Source organism: Lacerta agilis, chromosome 7 (assembly GCF_009819535.1).
Source record: "Lacerta agilis isolate rLacAgi1 chromosome 7, rLacAgi1.pri, whole genome shotgun sequence".
Lineage (NCBI taxonomy): Eukaryota > Metazoa > Chordata > Lepidosauria > Squamata > Lacertidae > Lacerta > Lacerta agilis.
This window is the reverse complement of record NC_046318.1, coordinates 69,125,304-69,152,432: the sequence shown is the minus strand read 5'-3', so window position 1 is coordinate 69,152,432 and position 27,129 is coordinate 69,125,304. Positions and strand designations below refer to the sequence as shown.

Sequence of the window (27,129 nt, the reverse complement as noted above, 5' to 3'; positions counted from 1 at the left end):
ACAATTCACTGAGCCTGTTCCCCCCTGAAGGGTCCTTCCTGCCACGTGGCACTAGCAGCAGGTAAACTGCATGCCCAGAGCTGAAGAGCTGGCGAGGTTACAGGACTGCATTGCTACACCACCACTTGGAACAACTGCATAAATGAAGCTGTTGTGCACTGCAACTGATGAACATAAAACAGAATGCATCGTTTTCTAATGTGTTATTGACAGTTAATGAATCTATGAGTAAGAAGATGATTCTCAGGATTTTTTCCCCCCATCTGGTCTGTTTGTGATCCTTAAACATCATTATCCTTGATGTGCATGGTATATCATAAAGGTTTAGGAGTACTTTAAATCAGTTTTCTCACTGAGACTTAAGTTCTGGAAACATTTACTTTCCAAACCATAGAATACTGTTTATAATGATGGCCTGTAAGTTTACACACACACACACACACACACACACACACACACACACAGTATATCCCAATCCTACCCATGTCTATTCACATGTAAGCACCGTACAGTTCAATGGGGCTTACTTAAAGGTAAGTGGTACAGGAATGCGTCCTTATTCATGTTCCATGGAACAGTCTATTATCTGTTTTATATTTTATGATATTTTCTAGATGTTGAAAAAATATATCTCCTGCTCACATTGTTTTGTTTTTCTTCTGCAGTAAATGAAGGCGGTATTAAACAGGCATCCAATTTGTGCCCAGACCCTGGAGAACCTGAGAATGGAAAACGGATAGGCTCAGACTTTAGGTAACATTTGCAGTTCAGGGGGTGGGGGGAAGACAACTACCCCTTTTTAGCCTAAAATAATGACATATGGACACACAACTGTAAATCTATGTATCTGTCTATCACTGATACCCAGCCAAAGACTCTTATAGGTAAAGTAAAGGTAAAGGGACCCCTGACCATTAGGTCCAGTCGTGTCCGACTCTGGGGTTGTGGTGCTCATCTCGCGTTACTGGTTGATGGAGCCTGCGTACAGCTTCCGGGTCATGTGGCCAGCATGACAAAGCTGCTTCTGGCGAACCAGAGCAGTGCACGGAAACGCCTGTTTTACCTTCCCGCTGGAGCGGTACCTATTTATCTACTTGCACTTTTGATGTGCTTTCGAACTGGTAGGTGGGCAGGAGCTGGGACCGAGCAATAGGAGCTCACCCCGTCGCAGGGATATGAACCACCAACCTTCTGATCGGCAATGCCTAGGCTCAGTGGTTTAACCCACAACGCCACCCGGGTCCCAAAACTCTTATAGAATTAACTAAAAAGTTCTAATCTATATACTTTTTTTATTGGTATTGAATTTCATTTAGATGTTTAAGTATCTGGGAACATACTTTAATACCTTTCCTATTTTAAATGTCACCTCAGCATTAAAAGATGGACTCCAGTATTAAAAGGTGGACGTTCCAGTATTCAAGGCTAGACAATTTAAATCTCCCATTAGAGTACAATTATTAGCTTGATCACATGGCAGGTACAGTTGTAAATTGTTTTAGGGTGCCTCATGGGAAGCAATTCAGAAATGATATAATACTAATACTACTAAAACTACTACTAATAATAGAAAGAATTGTTGGGGAGGGGCTTCAGGGGACACCATAAATTACTGGGGGGGGGGGGGATGCAGCCTTTGGAACATGAATTTACCACCCCTGCTTTAAGACACTGGCAAGGGTAACCAAAATGAGGGTGTGTGATTTCCTATTTCATCTCAGTATTTATAGTAGCCCATCATAATATGTAATGCTTTGATGTCTCCTAGTCCTATCTAAGACTTTAGAGGGTAGTTGCTGAAATCTAAGCAGTGTTGAAGCTCTCAATTAGATTGGTCATATCGATTAAATATTTTTTTTGAAGCCATAGTTAAATGATACGCCAAGATACCATTATAATATTGGACACAGATATAAAGCATGCTGGATATAGGCTTTTCCTGAGTGCGTTTTTGCGTGCCTGTGGACAATCCAGCTTGGCAGATGACAACCGAACACAAAGTAATTCACATGGAAGCCATATGAATGTAACATCTGCTCTAGCTTTTGGCACCAAGCAGTTTGATGACCCAGACTAAATTGCCTTTGTTCTGTTTAGCACAGTTTGGAAGTCTGAAGAGATAGGAGTGGATGGTGCACAGTCGCCCGAGCACCAACTTCTGCTCTTGAAAAACAGCATCGTAACCTTTGTGTGACCCCGTTAGAATAGCTCTGTTACCAAGGTCCAAAGTTAAATGGTCCAATTTCTGACCCATGATCAGGTTTAATAGAGTTTTGTGTACTTGGGAGTATGCCGCTGGACACCGTATGACTTACATGCATGATTGCACTGTAAGGCTGCAGGCATGCACTTAACCTGGGAGTGAGCACCTTTAACCTCAGTGGAGCTGGTTTCTTAATGGACTTGCATAGGATTGTGCTGTGAATTTTGTGGTTTTTTTTAAAATAGCAATATTTTGATTACTGTTCAACCAGTATTAGGAAATAAGATCACCAGCTAGCACAAATTGCTTTATAAAACGAGATTCTAAATGTCAGGTTCATTTAGCTGGGGATAACAGCTTTATTATGGACTGTCATCATTTGTAGAGGTGTCCCTAGCAAAGCGACCTGCAACATTTGAGAAGAGTGGGCGCAGGAACTAGGGAAATACGATTAATAATAAGAAAATAAAATAATTTCAAACAGTTTCAGTCTTATATTCTGATTTAATATTTGTTGGAAGCCCCCCGAGTGGCTGGGGAGACCCAGCCAGATGGGTGGGGTACAAAAAATAAATTATTATTATTATTATTATTATTATTATTATTATTATTATTAGATGCTAAAATGTATAGAAACTACGTGCAAAGCTGATTTCTACAGGTGTGCATGTATGGGTATGTGGCAGAAGGGCCTGAATGTTCATCATTTTCCAAGCAACCATGACTAGCCAAACTAGCAAAGACTGCAGGAAAAAAAACCAGTAACAAGGCGTTGCATTACTTCAACATGCCTTCTCCAAGGACTGGAATGCCCCGGCAAAAACTTTCCCTCTGATTCGAAGCTAGGCCTGTCAGTCACAAAAGAACTCTTCTTCCCACTTCTCCTTATTTCAACATTTTCCTTACATGACAAAGTGGGGAAGAAACATTTCAATTTTTGCAGACACACTACGTGAAGTGTTTCATTTTTTTTTAAATGTGCACACCTGCGAAACAGCAAGTGACCAACTTTGCTTAGAATTCGAGAATTATCTGAACCCACTGCACACACACTTCCACAATAGTTTAGCAGCCGAATGGCAGTTCTCTGACTGATGTATTTTCTTTCCTAAAATTTATGAAATAAATTGTAAAAAAACAACAACCTCATAGCAGTTTACAAAAATTTAAAATGAAGAAAAAAATTACAGCCATACTTTAAAAGATGAAAAAAATAAAATACTAAAACAGATTAACATTACTTCATCTTCCATGTTTCTAGCAACTTTTTGACCCTTTTAACTGAAAGCCAAATTCATTTGCATGATGCTCACCTTCCAAATTTGCACTACTGTATTAATTTGAAGTTTAAGGTACAGTTTTAAGGTCCTCAAAATGAAGTGTGCATAAACACAGAATTCTTGAAAATCTGGAAAGCACCCAGAGGATACATACTAATAAATAAATAAATCTGTGAATATAGTAAACATAAGAAGATGTTTCTGAAGGACTTTTAAATAATTGAAAAATACAAACACATTTATTGGTAACATAAACATAGTAATTTATTTATATGTTAAAACTACCCTGCAGTGCTTTAGATTTTGAATATATACATATGTGTATGCTATTTCATATATATAGGAAGTTTTTTGCAGAAACATAAGGATTTCATTACTCACTGGAGCTTCTTTCATTTTATTTGCATTTCTGTTCCACAGTTAGTTGCCCCAAGTCTCTGCAGCTAGTTATCACATACATTTAAATATTATATATACATACTGGAGTGGAAAGGTTTCATGTGCTTAACTGTATTTCCATAATGATTTTAGACTTGCCCGTGAAACAGTAAGGCAAGCTAGTATATTTCAGTAGGTGGACTGCTGACCTTGGGTATCACTTCAAATCTCAGTGCAACCAGTCTTATGCATGGCTACTGGGTACATCAGTGATTTAAACAGAATTTGGCTTAGACAGCACTTCATCTACTGGAATCAAGGTGGTTGTCATGATTTAATCACCCAGAAGAAGGGAAGGGACAATTTAATTGATATCCCAGTGGTGCTGTGGGTTAAACCACAGAGCCTAGGACTTGCCGATCAGAAGGTTGGCGGTTTGAATCTGGGGTGAGCTCCCATTGTTCGCTCCCTGCTCCTGCCAACCTAGCAGTTCGAAAGCACATCAACATGCAAAGTAGATAAATAGGTATCGCTCCGGCGGGAAGGTAAACGGTGTTTCCGTGCGCTGCTCTGGTTAGCCAGAAGTGGCTTAAGTCATGCTGGCCACATGACCCGGAAGCTGTACGCCGGCTCCCTCAGCCAATAAAGCGAGATGAGTGCTGCAACCCCAGAGTCGTACGTGACTGGACCTAATGGTCAGGGGTCCCTTTACCTTTATCCCCCACACTTTCAACTTGAAGTGCAAAAAAAGGTCCCGTTCATTTCCATGGGACTTCCTTTTGCATTGGAAATGTCAGGCACTAGGACCCTGATATGGATCAGAATCCAAACAGTGAGGTATTGCAGGCATGACCAGACTTGGCCCTCCAGCAGTTTTGGGACTACAACCCCTATCATCCCTAGCTAACAGGACCAGTGGTTAGGGATGATGGGAACTGTAGTCCCAAAACAGTTGGAGGGCCAAGTTTGGCCATGCCTCGTTAAGCATCCCCTGGACCCCACCTGAGGGTAGAACTGTGCAAGGGACGCGGGTGGCGCTGTGGTCGAAACCACTGAGCCTCTTGGGCTTGCTGATTGGAAGGTTGGAGGTTCGAATCCGCACCATGGGGTGAGCTTCTGTTGCTCTGTCCCAGCTCCTGCCAACCTAGCATTTTGAAAGCATGACAGTGCAAGTAGATAAATAGGTACTGCTGCGGCAGGAAGGTAAACACCATTTCCATGTGCTCTGGTTTCCGTCACAGTGCCCTGTTGTACCAGATGCAGTTTAGTAATGCTTTCCAAATGACCCAGAAAGCTGTCTGTGGACAAACGTCGGCTCCTTCGGCCTGAAAGCGAGATGAGCACCGCAACCCCATAGTCACCTTTGACTGGACTTAACAGTCCAGGGGTCCTTTACCTTTCAGAACTGTGCAGTTAAAATCAAGTGCAGTTGACCCTTTCATGAAACCTAAAAGCTTCATCCCAAGTACCGTTAACTGGAAATAATACTGACAGAATAAATTAGAATTTACTTGTGAGTAACCATGCATGGTATAGGACTGTAACATGTGCCCAGATATTCATGAGATTCATAAAAAGTTATAGATGCTTCCTTAAAATAAAAAAAGCAAACTTGAAAGCTGCAGAGCCCTATGGGTGGGTGATTCTTATGCCCAATAAATTAGTCAATTTCCTGCTCTGGATAGGGTTGCACTTGCTCAGGTACACAGCTTTAGATTGCAGCTGCCGGAAGGTCCGGGGAGGCCTGCTGCCGGCTAATTAGGGATTTAAGAATGGGGATGTACATCCAAATGCAAATCCAATTTAGGCTTGCAGTTCCTAAAGCGAGGATATTTGACAAACACTGTGGAATGTTGAAAGTATCTGAGAAAATGGAATAGAAAATCAATGGAAATAAGGCAGAATTACTTGTATAACTTTGAAAACTATGGTGAATATTAACTTTGTGTCCCCTTTTTATTGACATGCTCAATTTTAGCCTGGATGCGACAGTGCAGTTTTCTTGCGATGAAGATTATGTACTACAAGGGGCAAAAAGCATCACTTGTCAAAGAATAGCAGAGGTTTTTGCTGCATGGAGTGATCACAGACCAGTGTGCAAAGGTAAAAAAAAAAAATATGATTAATTTGTACTACTAGCCAGTTTCCTTAAAAAATAAAATAAAATAAAGAAACTTCTAATAACAATCAACAATATTGTTGAAATGCAAACTAGTGATTTTTGTTGTTTCCTTCTAATTGCTTTATGTTTACTTGTTGACAGATTTGGTTCACTGCATTTCCTTCTAACTGTCACGGCACAATGTGATAACAGGTCTACTTTACAAGAAACATTACTTTAAAAGAATATAAGGCCTTTATATGCTACTCTGGGTCATCCCTTTTGCCGCTTCTCCTCTAGATTAAAGAAAGAGAGAAAGCACTGTACCCAAATCCTAACATGCCAAAGGCAAGCCTTGAACTACTTTCCCTTTATAGCTAGAGCCATGCCACACATTATTATTGCTGAGGCTCTGTAGATCCGGACAGTAAAATGATGAATGCTGTGAAGCTCCAGCCAGGCAACAATATTTGGCCTATATGTTCAGTTTGGTTTACTAAGTCTCAAGTTGTGGAAGTGCTGATTGAAAGCATTCTGTGGACCTGAGAACTCATTTGGAAGTGCTGATTGGTTTAGTGCCACAAAGAATGAAACTAATTGCCTTACCAGGAGTCAGTGTTTCTCCCTTGCTTCTTCCCAATCCCCCTGAAATGAGGAGCTTCATTTGTCCACTGATCATTCATTGCTAAGGACATGCCACCGTTGAAAGAGGTTGGGCTAGACACTTTTCTTTGTAAATATAGTTGTATATCCTTCGCTTTTTACATTAAACTTTCTTACAGTTAACGAGGATAATAAATTCAATGGTAACATGGAATTCTGTTTTTTAATCTTGCTATTTATTTCTAATAATGCAAACCTTTCTTCACACGCCATTCTCAGAGCCAGTTTTCAGCATGCTTTCCTAGCTTCATCCCCAATACTTTAGCCAAGGGTTGGCAGTTCTTTGTTTTTTTTTTTTAACAAGAATTTATTGACGTTTTCCTTATTACAACATAAACCCATACCCACACCTACATTTATACAAATACAAATCTAATACATACTTAAAACAAATACAAACATTGCCAAGTTTCTTCCTCTTCTTTAAACTTCTCTTCAGAAAAAAAAAATTTCTAGTTCCAAATCTTGACCAGACTTCCCCTGCCTTTTCACCTTTGGTTTTTTCTCCTTGATCTACTTTTTTAACCGCTTCTTTTAAAAATTAAACACAATTTTATATATAAAATACAATAGTCATCTTACTCGACCTGATCTATAATTCATCTTATACTAGTTTTATTAATAATACCTCATTATAATCGTACATCATCCTAAATCCTCATAGGTTATTCTTATCTTATTCCTTACTTACGCTTCTATCCTATAGTCTGCTGCTAGTAACATAAAACTTCAGATATCTCCTTTCTCATTTAAAAACAAAAAAGAATCTAAATATACCGCCGATCTTCACACTCCAATTTCAGGTTACCATATCCAACCGTTTTAAATTTACTTAATGCTTCACCCCACCCCCCCTCTATCCATTGTCTTTCTCCTGGTGATGTCAGAGCCAAATTTCCAGTTATCTTCTTTTCCCAAGTAGCCACAGGTCCAGGCACAGTTCAGAACGCTCCTTGCAACGAACTTCAGGGTATCCAGCTCACATCCTCCCGGCTGCTCCGTTTCTTTAAGCCAATCCAGTTCTTCTCGAAAATATCTTAATTCTTTGTCCCATGCCCTCGAGCTCACACCTCGGGGGCTGGATATAACAAAACTTGTCACCGTCTTGGGGCTGCCACCCCCAAAGACCAAATCTTTTTCCCGGAGTCGCCCTGTCATTTCTCTCCATCTTCCTGTCAACCCTCTCAGTTCCTTGCAGAAGTTTTCTTCCAAAGTGTCAAAGTACACAAAAGCCTCCTCTGTGGGAAATTCATTTCTTTTCAGACTCCCACACAAGACTCTCACTTTCCGATAAAGAAGCTCCAACCTCAGCTCAAGGAGCCTTTGTTCATCCGTCAGAGTAGAGTTCAAAACAAGTTTACAGACAAAGCCCAGCATAGCAGAAGGGGGGGTAGGAGTGAGTGTCGTATTACAGTTCCTGTCTCTCTGTCCTTCCTTTTGTGAAGGTTGTTTTCCACCTCGGTTAGAACTTTTCGTCGCCATTTTTCCTAAAGCCAGGATGCAAAGACCGAAACTTTTAAACGGAGATATCTTTCACAACTTTACTCCCCAAAGGGAAATCGTAACAGTGTCACTCTTCAAAATTTAGATACTTTGTAATCAATTCAGTAGCAACAGTCACTCAAACTGGTTAGCTTCTTCTAACCAAAGGGAGGGAGGCAGGCTGCCTTTCTTCTTCCCCCGGATCGCTCCAAACAGCATATTATTTAGTCCAATCTTGTACTTACGACCACCGGGTTCTTCGAAGCTGTACATCCCAGGTAGAACTTCGACGCTCATCTCGGGATTTGTCGCCGCATTGTCACCCCGGTTGGAGCATGTCCCCTATAGCCCAGCTCCGTGGTCCCTTCACCCCCACTCCCCCTTTACAGGGGGCGCGGGGGAAGGGTTCGGAGCCACAACGGGCACGCCGGGGAGCCCAGGGTGCGGGACGCTCTTCCCGCACCCCAACTGGAGCCCCGCTATGCGGTTGCGGGGCTCCTAACCCCCGGGGTGGACTGGGCGCTTCGCAGCCGAAGCAGCCCACGACCACCCGCTATGGCGTCGCCGCCGGAAGTCGGCAGTTCTTTGAAAGCCATAACCATTTCAATACGCTGTAAGGGTGGATCTACACTCGCGGTTTATAACGTTAATAACGTGTTATTAAAATGTGACACCAGAGGGCGTCACCCACAATAGGGAAACTGCATGTTAAATGTTATAGAGTGATATAGATAGATGATGATGATAGATAGATAGATAGATAGATAGATAGATAGATAGATAGATAGGTAGATGATAGATAGATGATAGATAGATCATTCTAATAACGTTTAAAATATCAATGTAGATCCAGCCTAACTGTCTGGCACATTATTATTTTAAGCAATGTTGGCAAGATTTTTTTTTTTTTTTAATAAACATACAAGATGATAAAAAGTCTGGAAACTAAGCCTTATTAGGAACAGTTGAGAGAATTGGGTTTGTTTAGCCAGGAAAAGAGAAGACTGGGAGGACATATGATAGCCATCTTCAGGTATCTAAAGGCCTGTCACATGGAGGATGGAGCAAACCTGTTTTCTCCTGCTTCAGAGGTTAGGAACCAAACCAGTGGCTTCAAGTTACAAGAAAGCAGATTCCCACTAAACATCAGGAATAACTTTTATGACAGCAAGAGCTGTTCTATAGGGGATCAGACTTTCACGTGAGGTGGTAAACCCTCCGTTCACTGAAAGTTTTAAAGCAGAGGTTGAATGTCCATCTCTCATGCATGATCTACCAGTAGTTGAGATTCCTGCATTTCAAGGGGTTGGACTGGATGACATTTGGGGTCGCTTCCAACTCTACAATTCTACGATTTTAAGATTCTCTTTCTCCATTTTAACTGCTGTCCTGTTAATGAGTCTTTTTACAAAATCAGATCTCCTCAAACACATAGTTGAGCTGCAGTTTTTGTGAACTCAATTGTGCGCAGGAGTTGCTCACAGATAAGTGTTTCCAAGCAGTGGATATACTGTCTGAAGAATAGCACAGATGTTAAAGGGAGAAGCAGAGGCACTAGCCTACTTAAGGACTACTACATGCGAGCTATTAAATCAGTTGCCTGCTATGCAGTAGCAACCAGGGTGGGTGGGGGCACAGCTGTGGTGCCGTCCTCCTGACTCCAGCATCACTATAATTTACCTTGACAGAACTATGACGGGGCAGGGCAGTGGCAAGTTGGTTGTCTGTTCACTTTTTGCATATCCCTATCGAGATCAAACAGACAGAAAAAATGATTTTGGGGATGCAGTTTATTATTTCAGTTCCTATGCATGTTTATTTTGAAGAGGTTGTTCATGTAAAGGAAAGCAAGCCTAGCGAAACACTGTGGGAGCCATTTTAGAATTAACACTCAGGGTTGGGCTGCGTGTGGCACACACATAAAATTCTGTGTGTGGTAACTCCTGCATGCATAGAGCAGAATCTCATGGTTAGTCATATGGGCTGCAGATTTATCAGGCAGATTTGGGGGCTTCCTGTGGGACACCGGCAGCCCATCTCAGAGCTGAGTTGGGCCTCCCCTTGCAAGCAGCCAGAATTGATCTAGTCTATCTAAGACACAGGTGGATCTGTGGGTTAAACCACAGAGCCTACGGCTTGCCGATCAGAAGGTCGGTGGTTCAAATCCCCGCGACGGGGTGAGCTCCCGTTGCTCAGTCCCTGCTGCTGCCCACCTAGCAGTTCGAAAGCACGTCAAAGTGCAAGTAGATAAATAGGTACCGCTCCAGCGGGAAGGTAAACGGCATTTCCGTGCGTTGCTCTGGTTCGCCAGAAGCAGCTTAGTTATGCTGGCCACATGACCCAGAAGCTGTATGCCAGCTCCCTTGGCCAATAAAGCAAGATGAGCGCTGCAACCCCAGAGCAGGGGTCCCTTTACCTTTTATCTGAGATACTGGCACAGGCTAAATGCCTTCGAGGTTCATACTCTTACTAAGCTCTGTTGGTTAGAGCAACCAAGGACAAGGGGGCTGGGCACAAAAGGAGAACTACTTAGCCCTTAGCCCATGTGACCTTACAGATTGGATTTCTGATCAGGATGCCAACCAAGACAGGGCATCCATCATTGCCGCTCGTTACTCTATTTGGCACCCACAAATTAAGACCAATCACTCAAGGCCCCGTTACCTTGAGACCTCCCTACAACCACGCAGGGCCTTTGTAGAACTAAGATTCCAAGGTTAACGTTGTAAATTCCTTTTTATGTTGTAAACTGCTACAGGTTACATTGTATGATTTTACAGTGGAACCTCGAGTTGCGGACGTAATCCATCCAGGAGGCACATCTGCAACTCGAAGCATTCGCATACAGAAGCACCGCGTCTGCGCACACGTGCGGCGCGATTTAGCGCTTCTCCACATGCGCGAGCAGCAAAACCCGGAAGTAACCATTCCAGTACTTCCGGGTTGCCGCAGGATGCGACTTGAAAAGACGTAACCTGAAGCAGACGCAACATGAGGTATGACTGTGTATGAAAGTTTCCTTTTATTCTCTGTCGTCCATTATAAAGGCCTTTGGCTATATACAGTAAAATTAACTCCCCCCCCCCTATATCTGCAGCCCATATTGGGGGCGGGGGAGACCTTTGCAGCAGCATCCAAATTAGACTTTTGTCTTATTAGAGAAACGCTTCTTTGAAGTCAGTTCAGGGAAATGTTAAATATGGTTTTCTCCAGCTTGGATTTTCCCTTCTTTCTTAATCCTCTAAACGCCAAGCAACTATATTAATACTGTGACTTTCAGGAGTGTGAGATTAAAGGATTTGTTAAGGTGTGTGTGTGTGTGTGTGTGTGTGTGTGTGTGTGTGTGTTGGTTCACACTGCTGTGTGAGCAGCAGGCATGCCAACTGATTATTTGTGGCCTGGTAGTTTTTGGAGTTATTTTCAATACTGAATCATTTGTTCTAAGATACAGTCTGAACATGAGGAAACATTAACGTAAATGTTTTATACCAGCTACCAATCCCCCCTCCCCATATCTTCTTGTATTGAATTCAACCTTCTAACATCTTTTATTTAATCTTTTTTTTTCTTTAGTTCCTTCTTCCTCTAATCTCTATATTCCTTCTCATCAGAATCCTTTGGCCCTAGTCTAATATTTTATCATATTACAGTTTATTTTACTAATCCTTTCCCAATTTTGTCTGACTTGCCCTTTTGAACAGAACCCTATTCCTATTGAACTGTGTCCTTTCTTTCTCTCTAAATCAGAACATTCGTTTGCGTGTTTAGACCTTTAACCTTCCCCAAAATAAATTCACACATGACTCAGATATTTGGTTTGGTTTTTGGCAGAATTTATGCCACAACTTTCTTGATTACAACCAAGTGAGTGGTTGCATAGGTTCTGGTTCGACTATTTCCCTGCATCCTTGCAGGCAGCCCTGTCCCAGAGCCATGTTCATGAGACAGACAAGGATGAACACCAGGGACAACTGATGGAAGGTTCACCAAACAGCTGTTCTGATGTCCCCAGGACTTGGCCACTGGCCGGACCCCTTTTGGGGACCGACAAACCCTGGATTCCTGTACCGGAATATCCTGCATTTCCATAGGCGTGGCCACATCATGTGCCACGCCTATCACCTGAACCAGAGCCTATGGATTCCTGTACCGGAATATCCTGCATTTCCATAGGCGTGGCCACATCACGTGCCATGCCTATCACCTGAACCAGAGCCTATCCGCAACTTACAAGTTGTGACTAGTTGCTACGCAGCAGGCAAAACCCATTTGGCACCAGCCAATCAGCTTTCTCCCCAGGGAGGCTCAAATAAACTGGGTGCTATCTTGCAGTCCCTGTTTAAGTGTTTGCTTGAGAACCCCAGAACCTCCACCCACAACCAGATTGTTCGGAATATGACTAGCAGTTGTGCAAAGAAGGGCTTGAGCAGGCTTTCCATTGCAGGGCTTCTTCCTAGGCAAGTATATAGAAAGTGATTGCAACTTTTAGAAGTTTAAGTGTGTGCAGGATTGTACTAGTTTTTGAATATAAAGGACCTGAAAGAAACATAAAATTGGGGAAGTTACATCTTCAAGACAGTGTGACTTCCATTTTTATAAGACTTGGGCTTTCTAACTTGTGTTTCTTTCTCTTTTCTATATCTTGTCTTTCTAATTGTAGCATCCATACATTGCTTTATTCACGCAGCTAGATCAGGCATGTCTAACCGCTTGATCGCGATCTACCTGTCAATCGCGGGGTGTCCCTGGTTGATCCTGGCTGATCACATGATCCTGATTGGTACCCTCCCCCCCAAATAAAGCTCAACAAACCCAAAACAAGCTCAACAACTTTGGCTCCCCTTACAAGTCCATTTATGTAAGCAGTTGTTTTCATTAGCTACTGGAGTTTAATACAGTGGTGCCCCGCTAGACGAATGCCTCGCTAGACGAAAAACTCACTAGACGAATGGCATTCGCTAGCGGAAGGCTGCCCCACAAGACGAAAAAGTCAATGGGGCTGCCTCGCAAGACGGAAAAAAAAAATTGGCGCGAAAACCTCCGCACTGCATTGCCGCTTCGCTAGACGAAAAATTCGCTCTACGAAGACACTCGTAGAACGAATTATTTTCGTCTAGCGGGGCACCACTGTATATGAGATAGACTCATGACATGCAAAGCAAGATATGTCAAGCCTTTGTTTGTTATAATTGTGATGATTATGGCACACAGCTGATGAAAACCCCAAAGTTGAAATTGTTAATTGGGGGTTCTCATCAGCTGTATGCCATAATCATCACAATTATAACAAAGGCTTGACATATTTTGCTTTGCATGTCATGAGTCTATCTCAAATATTAGTTTCACCTTTTAAGTTGAATTACTGAAAGAAATGAACCTTTCCACGATATTCTAATTTTTCAAGTTTCACCTGTATATCCCCACACATCTTAACTGAGTTGCCCCAGCCAATCTGGGCAGCTTCCAACATAAAAAACCGTAATAAAACATTAAACATTAAAAAAAAAAAAACCCTTCCCTACACAGGATTGCCTTCAGATAGCTTGGGGGGTTGGATAACTCCTTACCTTCCAACATTTTTCCAATGAAAACAGGGACATCCTAAGAAAAAGTGGGACATTCCAAGATCAAATCAGAAACTGGCACAGTTTCTCTAAATCAGGGACATCCCAGGAAAATAGGGACACTTGGAAGGTCTGGGGTAAATATTTAACAGAATTGCAAACAGTAACTCGCTACCTCCACAGAATGTCATGTTGCTTGCAGGGGCATGGAAGAAAAAATTAGTACCATCAGAAAAAAGTGGTTTATGCTGGGGAGTTCCTCAAGCCATGTGGCAGTAACAGAAAATCTGAGGCTTATGTTATAGATCGCAAACTACAACCCTCCAGCGGCACACAGCAAGCAGTAGTAAATCAGGAGTTCCTACAGCTTTCTTTGCTAAATTGAAAGCAAACACTTAAATGGGAACCTCTCTATTTTTAATGAAAATCTTCTTTAGAATATTATCTGCTGTCATTGCTCAAAGAATGCTTTAATATCATTTAAAAGTAATTTATGAGCAATGCATTATATAGCAATAAGATTTTATTAGAACTATTTTTACTGAACAATAAAGTCAGCTTTAAATGAATTTGATCATGTCAAGAACACAGCATGTAATAAACCTGCATACTGTTAACAAAGTAAATTATTTTTAAGCAAGATGAATCCTGATATAAAATGCAATATTTTAATAGAAGAACTGGAGTGTGTGCTTCAGTGAATAATATGTACATAAACAGATTGGAATTTCTTAGGTGACTGGTTGGTCTGCAATTTTATTTTTATTCTATTTTTTTAAATCTAACATAGTTATTTCATTATGTACTTCCACCAACAACAACAAAACACATTAAAATATAATGTCCCTTGTTTCTTGGTTATAATTTATGTATATGTGGAAGATAGAAAAAATAGATAGATCTAGCTCAGTCATGTCCAACTCCCAAGAGACTGCGATCTACTCCCACTATATATACAGGTGAAACTCAAAAAATTAGAATATCGTGGAAAGGTTCATTTCTTTCAGTAATTCAACTTAAAAGGTGAAACTAATATTTGAGATAGACTCATGACATGCAAAGCGAGAACCCCAAATTAACAGTTTCAACTTTGGGGTTTTCATCAGCTGTACGCCATAATCATCACAATTATAACAAATAAAGGCTTGACATATCTCGCTTTGCATGTCATGAGTCTATCTCATATATTAAACTCCAGTAGCTAATGAAAACAATTGCTTACATAAATGGACTTTTCCACAATATTCTAATTTTTCGAGTTTCACCTGTATATAGTAAAAATATCATTATGGAATGGGATGTCCCTATTTTCATCGGAGAAATGTTAACCTCCTGGATTCATGTGTAATGGCATGAGAGCATTCATCATAAGCAGCTAGAAAATGTATATATAGAATAAGAGCAGACAATAATACAATGGTGAAGTTGCATATCTGTAATGCATTTGTTTTTATGAAATACTTCAGTACTCAAAAAGGGATCAAAGGAATGCATGTGGGCATAAAATGAAGAGCAGGCATACATGGTGACCCTGTTGCCCCCCCCATGCCTGCTTAATCCACTTCTGACTTTCACATATTTAATTTTATGGTGTGAATGCAGATTCTAACCATGTTTAGTCAAATGCAGTTAAAACTCCCCTAGTGATCCAGTATCCTGCATAATCAGGGTTCCTGGTCAAAGGAAGGATTCTTACCACATGCAACTTAACTAGGGCTGGGAGAGAAATACGGCAAAAGTGAATTCTGATGCAGAGACATCCATTTGCACTGTGCAGATTGAATGATGTGTCTGCTTGAGAATCTGCACCTTGCCTGATCTCCTAATTACCTTGCCGATCTTATACGATATGGTCTGTGGGCTGCCCCTCTGGCTTTTCTTGCTTGTTTCTTTAAAAACAACAACAGTGTACTGCTGCCTGCAAATGGCTAGCTAGTACACTGGAATCGTGGGCGCAGAGATGCTTCTTTCAGTACAATTCCCCCTGAGAGTGATGGCACTCCATCAAACTGTGTTGCTCCCAGGGGTGTTTGCTTCGGTGTTTTCCATAGATATACTGGGAGAAGCCCTACGGGCTAGTTGCATGTTTAGACCCTTGCAGGCAGCGCTGACCCAGAGCCAGTGTGGTGTAGTGGTTAAGAGTGGTAGACTCGTAATCTGGGGAACCGGGTTCGCGTCTCCACTCCTCCACATGCAGCTGCTGGGTGACCTTGGGCTAGTCACACTTCTCTGAAGTCTCTCAGCCCCACTCACCTCACAGAGTGTTTGTTGTGGGGAAGGAAGGGAAAGGAGAATGTTAGCCGCTTTGAGACTCCTTCGGGTAGTGAAAAGCGGGGTATCAAATCCAAACTCTTCTTCTTCTTCTTCTTCTTCTTCTTCTTCTTCTTCTTCTTCTTCGTCTTCGTCTTCTTCTTCTTCTTCTTCTTCGTCTTCTTCTTCTTCTTCTTCTTCTTCGTCTTCTTCTTCTTCTTCTTCGTCTTCTTCGTCTTCTTCTTCTTCTTCTTCTTCTTCTTCTTCTTCTTCTTCATCATAGGTCAGCCAAGGGTGAACACCAGGGACAGTGTAAAGCCGGAGCCCGGCTAGTCAGCCACCCTGATGTCCCCCGTACTCAGGCACGGGCACAACCCCTCTCAGGGTTGAGCAAACCATTGAGTCACTGGATTCCTTTACCGGAAAACCCTTCACATAGGGATGGCAAGACCCTTCTGCCACCCCATCACTTGAACCAGAGCCTATCCGCAACCTTACAAGTTATGATGATTTGCTACATGGCAGGCGAAACCCAAGTGGCAACAGCTAATCAGCCAAGTGGGGAAAATTCCTGCCATGCCTCTGTCCCCAAAACAGGTGACACACGATGGCATAGAAAGGTCAAGCACAAGCCTTATTTAGATATAGGGAGAGGTGGGCAGGTGTTCTGTTGCACTAGCCCCAAGAGGAAGCTCAGGCGCATGTGCATGGGCTTAAATAGGTCCCTTGATGCCCTTTATTTGCGTCCCATTGGCCCGATTGCTCCCAGCATTGAGGGACCTACCAATAGGGTGTTGTGGCTATCCAAACGACCCCACCCACAACACAGGGTCTGGTTGCCAGGTTGCACCGCAACACGCGCCCTCTGTGAAGGGAGGACCTGATCTAGCGACTTGTAGACAGCTGCAGTTATGTTTATAAAACAAGAAAGAGAAGACATAGAGGCAGCCATCAAGATCACCTTGTTGTTCTTTTCACCAAAGAAGTTATATGCAGGTGTTGTTGTTGGGGTTGGTTGGTTTTTGAATATGCATGAATTGCTTCTAAAATATCTGCACAGAACTGGGACAGGGCAGACAGTACTCCAGTGCCATGGAACCAGCTAAAATGGGTTCTTCATCCACCTCTAGAAATCCACACCCATAATAAAGCACCACTCTGGAGGGGGCCCTAGTTATGTTTGATGCAGTTATGTTATGCAGTGCTATAGCTGTAAGTTCAGGATCTGGAAGGCAATGAATTTGCCCCCACAACATAGTAATGCAGCACCCTGTGCCATGGAATAAGTTCTTATTTCCTTTCCCAAGGAGCAGGAGAGGAGAGAACAAAGACTGTGAGCACAGGGACAGCAGTGTGCAAAAGGGTAGATGGCACAGGTTTCTTATGAAAGTCTTACAGAGCTGAAATAGCAGGCAAGCACTAATTTAAAACATACTGGAACAAAAAGGTGTGGGGTGCCATTCCACTGGGACATGGAGGCTGCTGGTAGCAGCAGGAAAGGAACTGAACTCTGATTTTGGGTCTGGATACAGTCTCAGCCATTATAACCAATGTGTGCCTTTTCCATTGACTGAAATAGGCTGTGGGTTAGAGCTTGCACTCTCTTCAATACAGTAATTCTCATTAGCACTTCAGATAATCAAAGGGCTAATAAGCAAAGTTGTTTAATAACTCATTCAATATTGCTGGCTGTGTTTTGAAAAGAGACTACACTGAAGGGCAATCAGAGGGTCAAAGAGAACTAGGTCATATGAGCAGTTTTCTGTATCAGTTCAAAAATATTGATTCTTCAGAGAACTGCACTGAACATAAAGGACACATTTAAGGTCTTCTTGGCTTCGTTTCCTTTCAGTTCTTCAATAATTTCATACATTGCAGTAAAACAGTTCGATCTCTGATTTTTTTTAAAAAAATGAAATTTAACTTAACACTGCTTTTCAGATATGCAAACTACTTGTGCAGTCCTATGCAGGTCTGCTCAGAAATAATCCCCACTGTATTCTGTGGGGCTTACTTCCTTGTAGGTGTGCTTAAGATCACAACCTACATTTACTGTAGCTACATGCTTTAATTAGGTTATGGATATGCAGTCGTACCTTGGCTGTTGAATGCCCTGGAACTCACGTTTTGGCTCCCGAACGCTGCAAACCCGGAAGCGATTTATTAAGTAGTGGGTGGACATAGCAGACGACACAGTGATTCTCCAAGCAGCTCTCTTTATTCTCAGGCTGAAACAGAACTGAACTGAAGGGTTGAGCCAGCCTGCTTATGTAGTACTCAGTAACATGCAACAGTAACAACTCTCTCTAGCTACCCAATCCGTGAATGGCACTCTCAATCCTTCATTTACATGTTGTGGACTTGAGTGAGAACTGCAGTCATGGTGGGCAGAGTGAAACTATATACACAACAACCCTAGTGGCCTAGGGTGAGAACTTCAATACATAACACAATTGTTCCAGTTTGCAAATGTTTTTTTTTTTTTTTTTTTTTTTTTGGAACTTGAACATCCAATGGGGCTTCTGTGGCTTCTGATTGACTGCAGGAGCTTCCTGTAGCTAATCAGAAGCTGCAATTTGGTTTTTGAACTTTTTGGAAGTTGAACAGACTTCCAGAATGGATTCTGTTTGACTTCCAAGGTACGACTGTATAAGCAAAACTTTCACCTATAATAGTTATGTCTAGGCTGAATTTCTGTGTAAACTTCCTCAAGAACACATCCTCTTTAATTCAGTGAAACATACTTACAAGTAAACATGCATGAGAATAGCCTGTTAGCATAGCAGAATGTTATGTATGAGCACTTTAAACTGATGTTTTTAGTGGTGTACAGTAACATCAAGACTTAAATCATAAAATGCAAAGTGGATTTAATCATAAATCATGAATTCCAGTTACAGCAACATATATGGATATATAACATCAGACAGACAGGGGAATGTTTCGGGATAAGTTCAGCCAACAAAAAAAGGATGAGACTCCCTTTGAACCCGAATTGGAATACAGAACTAGATATTAAAATTGCAAGGACACAGAATAGCATTTCAAAGAGGCCAAATCATCATAGGGTAAAGCACACGTTTGAAAGTCATTTACAAACAGACACCATGTACAGGTGTTTTTGTACCAATGGTAGAAGTGTCTGAGCCAGGATTAGTTGAAAGATTCAGGAGAAGCAAAAGTAAGTACAGAAGACTCTCAATTTACACTGGGATTGCATTTTGGGGATAGCATGTAAAGCCCAAAGCATTGTGGCCATCACCTACCCCTCTCCTTTTTGGGTAATCCGTTAAAGGAATCCGGCAGTCGTGGATCCTGTCAGATGCCCTGCTGGTGGCTAGGGCCTTGGCACGACCCCCGATGATGTCAGGGGAAGCTTCCAGTTGTATTTGCATCAACAAGCTACTCCCACTGGTTGTTAACCCTTGAATGACTTCCCGCTGTGTGGGGTGGAGTCATGTATAGATTGTTTGATCCATTGCCTAAACCAATACCACTCACATGCTGTAACCAGTAAAGTTGTGGCCATCTTTAGCCCATTAACCTAAATACTTGTGTCCTTGTGTCTTATTTATCTCTAAGCGGGTGGCAGGTCCTCGACTCACAACAGGTGCTGGAAATCACAAGTGGCGAGATTACTGTTGAGTTCATGCCCTACTTGTGGGTTTGCCTTCAGCATGTGGTTGGCAGTTGAGAGAACAGGATACTGGATGCAGAGCTCTTCTTAGTTCTTATGGTTAATTACTTACTGGTAGATGCAAAAATCATATCCTTTGTAGGATCTCTAGAAAGATCCTAAGGTGCCAGATGTCTAAAACTGGATGTTAAAATTTGGGATAATTCGGTTATAGGGAAGAAAGTTAGATTAAACATTGATTCTAAAATGGGCATAATTATCTTTCTGAAAGAACTTTATTTTGCTTCTGGGACCACATAAAAAACCCCCATAGTTTTTAGAATTATGTTACAGATGTTGGAAAATCTTATTGTAACAAACCCTTGATTTTAAAATAGCTGTATTCTGTTGAATCTAATTAGTGAGAAAATATTATGAGAGTAGGTGGTATAATCAGTTGTAATCAACCATGGAAATGAAACCGTGAATAAGGCTTTGGTATGCAGGCTTAGAAATACAAAAGAACATTTGCCCCAACACTTTGGAGGAAAGGAGCTCTATGTAAAATGCTTCTTAAAATAAATAATATAGGGTAAAGTAGTGTTAATGTTTCCCAAGCATAAAGCAGAAGGATAGAATGCTCAAAGTTTTTGCAACAAAGAGCCAGAGTTTGCCCATTATTTATCATTAGAGTTCATTTCAGTCCAGAGCAATGATGAAAAAAGAATATTGAAAGCACAGAGCCTGTGATGTACTTGGGGAAAAAAAATTATTAATGCAAAACCAACAAAACTGCAGTGCCATTAGCAAGCTAAACATAATGATGCTACTGGCAGTGAAATTGAACTCTTCAAGCATAGGAAGAGAATTTTATTTAAACTCATCCAACAAAAATGACTGTCCTCAAGAATTAAAACATGGATGAGGCTGGTGCCCTTGAAGCTTTCCAGTTGTTACACTTTGAAAGTTCTAAGTCAGGGAGCCACGTTAGACTGCAGTCAAAAGAACTTTGGAAAGTGGTCGACATTGTAATAGTTTAAATAACGTGCCATGTTGCAGGCTAATGGGGTAAAACCTGAGAAAACGTATTCCTCTTTGTAATGATACTGCTAAATGGATAATTGATGAAACTGCAGAGAGCTGGGAGGACAATGGGATATTGCTTTTTCACACCTCAAATCCTCCATGGTTTACATTCGCTTTGAAGCAACTGTTGCTAAAGAATGGTTACTGCTGATACGCATTTGAATGAGATTAGCACAGAAAAACAAAAAAGCAGTTGTGAAATGTCTGTGTACATTGATTTAGTAATGATTTCAGATTTGTTGCTTATCATTGACCTCCACAGAGTTTCATTTATATAGTCCTGAATGGATCAGGAATGGATCCATATGTCCCATTATGTTCTACAGTGGCCCCTTCTCTTGTTAATGTTGTGAAAAAGGATCCATTTTAGATAGCTCTTTAGCAATAGGCCACACAGGGGAAGAACTCAAGAGGGAACTGCAATCCCTCTCTATACCTGTGTCTCCCTTAGTTTCCCAGGTCAATGCTGGTTTGGGAAGAAGCTAGAACATGGCCTTGTCATATATGGCTTGGGGCTTTTTGTATTCCCTTTACAGCTTAAAAATTATGTGATTCTGTGCCCAATTACTTTGGTGTAAATCCCATCAAATTCAATGGGACTTGTTTATTTACTTTTCCAGACACTTCTATTTGGGCACATACAACATATTAAAACAAACCGATATATTTCTAAAACCAATAAAAAATAACACAAAAATAAACTCAGCATAATTTAAAATAACAAAGAACAGGAAAAGGTAACAGGAACCATACACTTAATAGACTTAATGGTCTTTACTTCATAATCAACAAATTGTACATCTTCACTTCCCAAAGTGTTGTGGAAGCGGTATGTCTTTTTCTGCCTCCTAAACGCGTACAGTGCCAAGGGGGGGGGGAGCAATGCCTCGGTGACAAGACCATTCCAAAGTTTTGGCGCTGCCTCTGAAAAGGCCCGCTTCTGAGAATAGGATTGCAACTTACACAGATTTTACTTAATTAATTATAATTTTATGTGCTTGTCCAAAAAAAAAAAAAATCGTGAAAGGCGGGCCAAGAGTGTGGGGAAAACTGTCGAGGAGCAGGAAAGCAGGAAAAGTCAATAATCACATGCACCATCTCCTTCACCTTACGAGAGTGATCAGAGGCACCAACATAGTTTGCAGGTGCCCTTTCAAGAGCAAATGGAGGAGTACAGAGATTGTGTGAGTGGCCTAAAAAAGTTATCAAAGGAGCAGCCTAGGGAGAACAATAGAAGAACACATGGAGATTGCAAAGCTTGGCTCTAAAATGCAAGACAGCTTGTTCCACTGGTAGACAACCTAAGAAGCAAAGATGGGTTCCATCACTGGAAGAAAAAGGGGCTGTGCTGGACTGCTTGGACTGCCAAGTCTTGTTTGCAGTATGACACACAAAGATGACCACAAGAAGTGCAGCAGTTGTCATGAAGATTCAACAGAAAGAAATCTATGTGGCTGAGGCAGCAAGTGGTGCAGAAACTGTGAAGGTGTTGAACCAGGTGTGTAGCCAGGCTTTAGTCAAGACGGAGAAGGCATTAAACTTATGGCTGGAAGACATGAACTGCAAACATGTGTCCATTGAGGGTGTCGCGCTGTGACAAAAGGCTCTCACACCCTATGCACAATGTAAACCTTCCGTCGAGGGTGGGCAGTCTGTGAAGCAATTCAAATTCTAGGAACTGCTTCAGCCTCAAAAATGTGCACTTACTTTAACTGGGCAATCTACAGCTGCGGACAAAGAGGCATCAAAAGCCTATGTGGAGCAGTTAAATAAGTTGTTAGATGACAAGGGATATCTTCCAGAGCAAGTTTTTAATGCTGACAAGGTGGGGCTCTTCTGGAAGAAAATGCCTGACCGCATTTACAGCTCCAAAACAGAAAAACAAGCCTCTGGCTTCAAAGCAGCTAGACACCATGTAACTGTGTTGTTCTGTGGCCAGGCTTGCTGTATAGGTTTGAAAACGCCCACACCTTAAAAGGCAAGAACAAGAATCTCATTCCTGTTTTCTGTCCAATGAAAAGGCTTGGGTGACTGCAGAAACATTTCTGGATTTGTTCCACAAGTGCTTCGTTTAGAGGTGAAGTGCTACCTTGAACTTCAACATGAAGACTTCAACATGAGGACTGTCAGGCTTCGGGGAAGTGGCTTGCTCCCTCCCTTTGGCCATGGATAAACAGAACAAAGCAAAAATAGTCTCTTACCATTTAAAGAGATTTTAATGATCACAGTGAAAGAACAAAGAGTCCATTCTCAGAGTAAAGGTGCTCCCAATTAAGGTTCACACCCACTTCCCCCTGAGTCACCCGAGTCACTTCCTCGTCTTGCAACCTGATCTCACAACCACTGTGCCTTCTGTGCAGCTACCTTATCTAATCTCATTGACCTTGGACTGATCGACTATACACTTTACAGCGAACCAGAATCTGTTAACTCTCTCTCTCTCTCTCTCCCAGTTCTTCTTCTCCTATCTGTTCACCACCCAGTTCTTCCCAACTTTTGTCTTCTGAACTATGTCCCTCCGCAAACCACTGCTCCAAATCTATACTGTCCCACTGCTCCTGGGAAGATTAAGGATCTTGATCAGGAGCCAGGGAAGGGGGAGGCTCCCACCATTCCTCATCTGTGCAGCCCTCCTCAGCATGGTCCCTCAGCACGGACAAGGACTGCTTCTCATTGTGGACAATGTTCCTAGCCACCTTGAGGCTCTCCTCTTTGCACATAACAATGTTGAAATTGAAGTCTTCTCCCCACCATATGGCCTCCCTCATCCAACTTCTGGACCACGGTGTGATTCACTGCTGCAAGGTGATATGCAGGAAGCTCACTTTCTCATGGATACTGAATGCTATGGATGCTGATTCCAATCTTAATCTCATGGGATCCTGGAAGTCCTTCAACATTGCCAGTTGCATCCCTTACCTCAAGCAGGCAATGGAGGTAATTGAGCCTGAAACAGTGATGCGTACTGGCAAAACTTTTGGAAGGAATGCATGAGAGATTTTAAGGGTTTTCCAAGCACTGAAAACAAAGTGAACAATATAGACCAAAGCTGGAAGAACTAGTATGATTTTGTACAGAAGCAGAGGTGGATTTAGGGGGGGTTTCTGTACTGGGTGCTGAACCAAGAGGGTGATACAGAGAGTGCTGGAACAGTGACAAACAACGGAAAGTGAGAGGTGGGGGACACCAAATTCAGGGTGCTGCTGAAATTTTAAAGCCCAAAGTCTGCCACTGGCAGAAGATAAAACTGATAAAAGGGAGATGGTGACAGCAAGTTGGACCCTGCATAAATTTGCTCAATTCTTCCAAGCGATAAAGCATGTCAGTGATTTGATTGCTGCGTTTGATCCCTCCATGAAATGAAGCCTCAAAATCGCACGAAGGATTACGGACTTTACCAAGAAATGTTTGATTAGCCCAAGAGACAACAGCAGCAGTTACCATGCTTCTCACAAAAAAAATCACCAGCCAACACAATCAACCTCTGAAGCTGAACCACAGATAAGCACTTCATTTGAAGCAGACTGTCAGTCACCCACACTTGTCCTCCTGGAACAACATCCATCTCGGAAGAGGAAGACTAAGCAATGCAGTTGCCGTTCACTGGTAAGTGTTGTGCTTTTTAAAGGGTTGTTCTGACTATACACGATTTTGCCTTCATGTGCTATACCCCGGGATGTAACCTCCATGTAAGACGTGATCCTACTGTAGACATGGTATTGTTGGGCAGCGAGACACAATGAGTGCTTCTTAAATTTTGCTTTCCAGCCCAAAGTGCTGGCGACATTGTTTTTCGTTTCACTTTCTCCATCCTCCTACTAACCATCCATCAACTCAGCTTCCCTGCTTTGAGTAGCATTATTGTATTATGTCCATTGATGTTGAACTTTTTAAACTGTTAGCTTGATCTCCAGCTCAGCTTGTTTGACTATCTGCTTAAACTCTTGACTCAGCTATCCTGATCAGCTTACCCAAAAGCCTTTTGCCTGAGTTCTCAAAGGCCCTTTTTATGTTGACAAATAATTTTTGTTCAGCAGGAAAGGGTCCATACATTGATTATACATTAATATATAATCTGTTATGTTTAAAGCTCACTAAAGACCTGGATCTGAATATGAGAAGTGTGTTTCCTCACTGAGATAATACTATTCATTTTTTAAGGGTGGGGGGAGTGTAAGATAAAAGGAAATATTGCATGCATCACAATAAATTCTTGACCCTGCAGAAAGAAGGTTGTTAAAAAGAAGGTAATCCTATGGTGCAAAATAGATCAGAAGGACTTCAAAACTTAGCTAGAAATTTATGCATATATTGCTGACTGCAGCTTGTGGTTAGTGAGAAGAGAGCTGAACTAAGAGTCTGGGGTTGGATGTTATGCTGCCAGAGCCAAAACTTGATTTAGCTCAGCATGGTGCAGGATCAAAAAGGTCTGGGGAGTAGCAAAGCAACTGCAAGCTCCACTCTGAAAGTTGCACATTTGTGTGGTCCCGACAAGCTATAGTTTGACTTACTGTGCTGTGCAAAGCAGGCCAACGAGTCTTTGACAACAATTCCACTCTTCCCTGTTTGTTTCTCGAATTAATGCAATGAAAACAGTGGACTTCTTTCATGAAATTACGCAGCTTGTGTATGCAGTCACTGATGTTCATTGCACAGGATAAGCTTATTGTAGAACGGTTCTTTGCTTCCCTAAAAGAGATCACTGTTAATCAGTCACTTTGGAGTCATTGCCATTATTCTCATGTTTCTCTGAATGTCATTTCACCTCAGTAGCTAAGCAGAGAAGCAAGGGTAGAGACTTGCTACACACTTTGCTATCTTGAGTTCCCTGTTCTCACCTCACATTTTTTAAATAGAACCACACATTTGCTTTACATTTAATAATGCAACGGCATTGGAATAATTTATGCAAAGGCTTATACATAAATCTTGAGCTGTTTACCCTAACACAAATTTCATTATTATATTTTTGGAATCTAATCTCAGGGTTTATAAGATGTATTTTTTTCTTTATTAGAAAACTGCAGTTTTTACGTAGTTTAACAGATGGCGATGGCAAAAGTGACTGTGGGACATGCCTTCTGAATATATTATTTTAAGTCATATAATATCTTAAAATCCTTTATAAATAGCAGCAGCTGCCAGACATAAACATGGGGGGAAAGGCAGATCTCAAAAAAGAAACATTTGATCTTCCATTTGTATATGAAGAAATGAAAATGTGCTTCAGAATCTCTTCAGAAGTATTGTTTATCTAAATCACAACAGTATTACTGTTCAAACAAACTGATTAGGCCAAAGGTGTTTGTTGCATGCATCATTAAAGCATGAGAAGTAAAGAACATGCAAGATCTATTACTCCCAGTAGACTTCCTCCTTCTCTGGTAGAGGACTTTCTACCTTTTAACAGCCAGAAGAAAAGGGAAAACAAAAAGCAGGAAAAGGCTGCACAGCTGTTAGTTTGTGAAGTATTCATTCTTTCCTTCATTTTCCATTCCATTAGTCCAGAACAGAGGTTGGCAACGTGGTGCCCTCCAGATGCTAGACTCCAGTTCCCATCGGAACCAGCTGATGATGGGGGTGATGGGATTTGTAGTTCAACAGCATCTGGGAGGGATGCATGCTGGCTAACCTGGTCTAGCAGCAACTTTAAAAATATACACTGAAACAGAAGTCACCAGATCAACAGAAGATACACTGAAACAGAAGTCACCAGATCCCTCACTATATTTAAGGATCTGGTGACTTCTGTTTCAGTGTATCTGAAGAAGTGTGCATGCACACGAAAGCTCATACCAAGAACAAACTCAGTTGGTCTCTAAGGTGCTACTGGAAAGAATTATTTTTTTATTTTGTTTTAAAAATATAAAGAGTTCCATCCTTGGCATGTATTGGGACTTGGGGACTTCTAAAGGGGTACCTGGGATCAGTCCATCACCTAAATGAAACCAAGGGATGCATTTTCAAATCTGGTGTCTGGATCGCTTCTTCCTTCATTTTGGAATTCACCAGACCACTCTAAAACATATGGAGGTCTTCCTTGGAGACACTTGGAGTGACTATTAGCTGCAATTAGAACATAATGTGATGTTATTTGGGAACTGTAATGTTCTTTTGTTCTTTTACAGTAAAGACTTGTGGATCTAATCTTCAGGGACCTGGTGGCACCTTCACGTCCCCCAACTTTCCATTTCAGTATGACAGTAACGCTCAGTGTGTTTGGGTTATCACAGCAACCAATCCAAATAAGGTAAGTTCAAATTTGATAATAATGTAAAGACCTAAACGTTGCGATCAGAAGGATCAGCCGGTTTAATATGATTTAGATGTTGCGTACATGCATAGTATACACGTGTATGTTAAACAAATCTCTGCGGAGTTGCAGAATTACTGTGATGGGTGAAAGGATGGAGTTCGTTGCTGTTGGAGATGGGGAATAGGGCAAGAAATCATGTATCTTTGTACTCCTCATGGTCTCAAAGAAGAAGAAAAAATGTTGTTGGTCA

The 27,129-nt window shown here is 41.7% G+C and overlaps 1 protein-coding gene across 4 annotated transcripts in view; it reads left to right on the top strand.

Moving 5' to 3' along the window:
- The window catches only part of CSMD3 (CUB and Sushi multiple domains 3), a 567,871-nt gene that overhangs the window by 283,729 nt on the left and 257,013 nt on the right, over positions 1-27,129 (top strand). For all 4 annotated transcript variants that reach the window (XM_033155765.1, XM_033155768.1, XM_033155767.1 and 1 more), the window contains 3 exons: positions 666-753; positions 5,840-5,964; positions 26,752-26,873. In XM_033155765.1, coding sequence (XP_033011656.1) covers positions 666-753; positions 5,840-5,964; positions 26,752-26,873 — 335 coding nt within the window. The remainder of the gene's footprint in view (positions 1-665; positions 754-5,839; positions 5,965-26,751; positions 26,874-27,129) is intronic.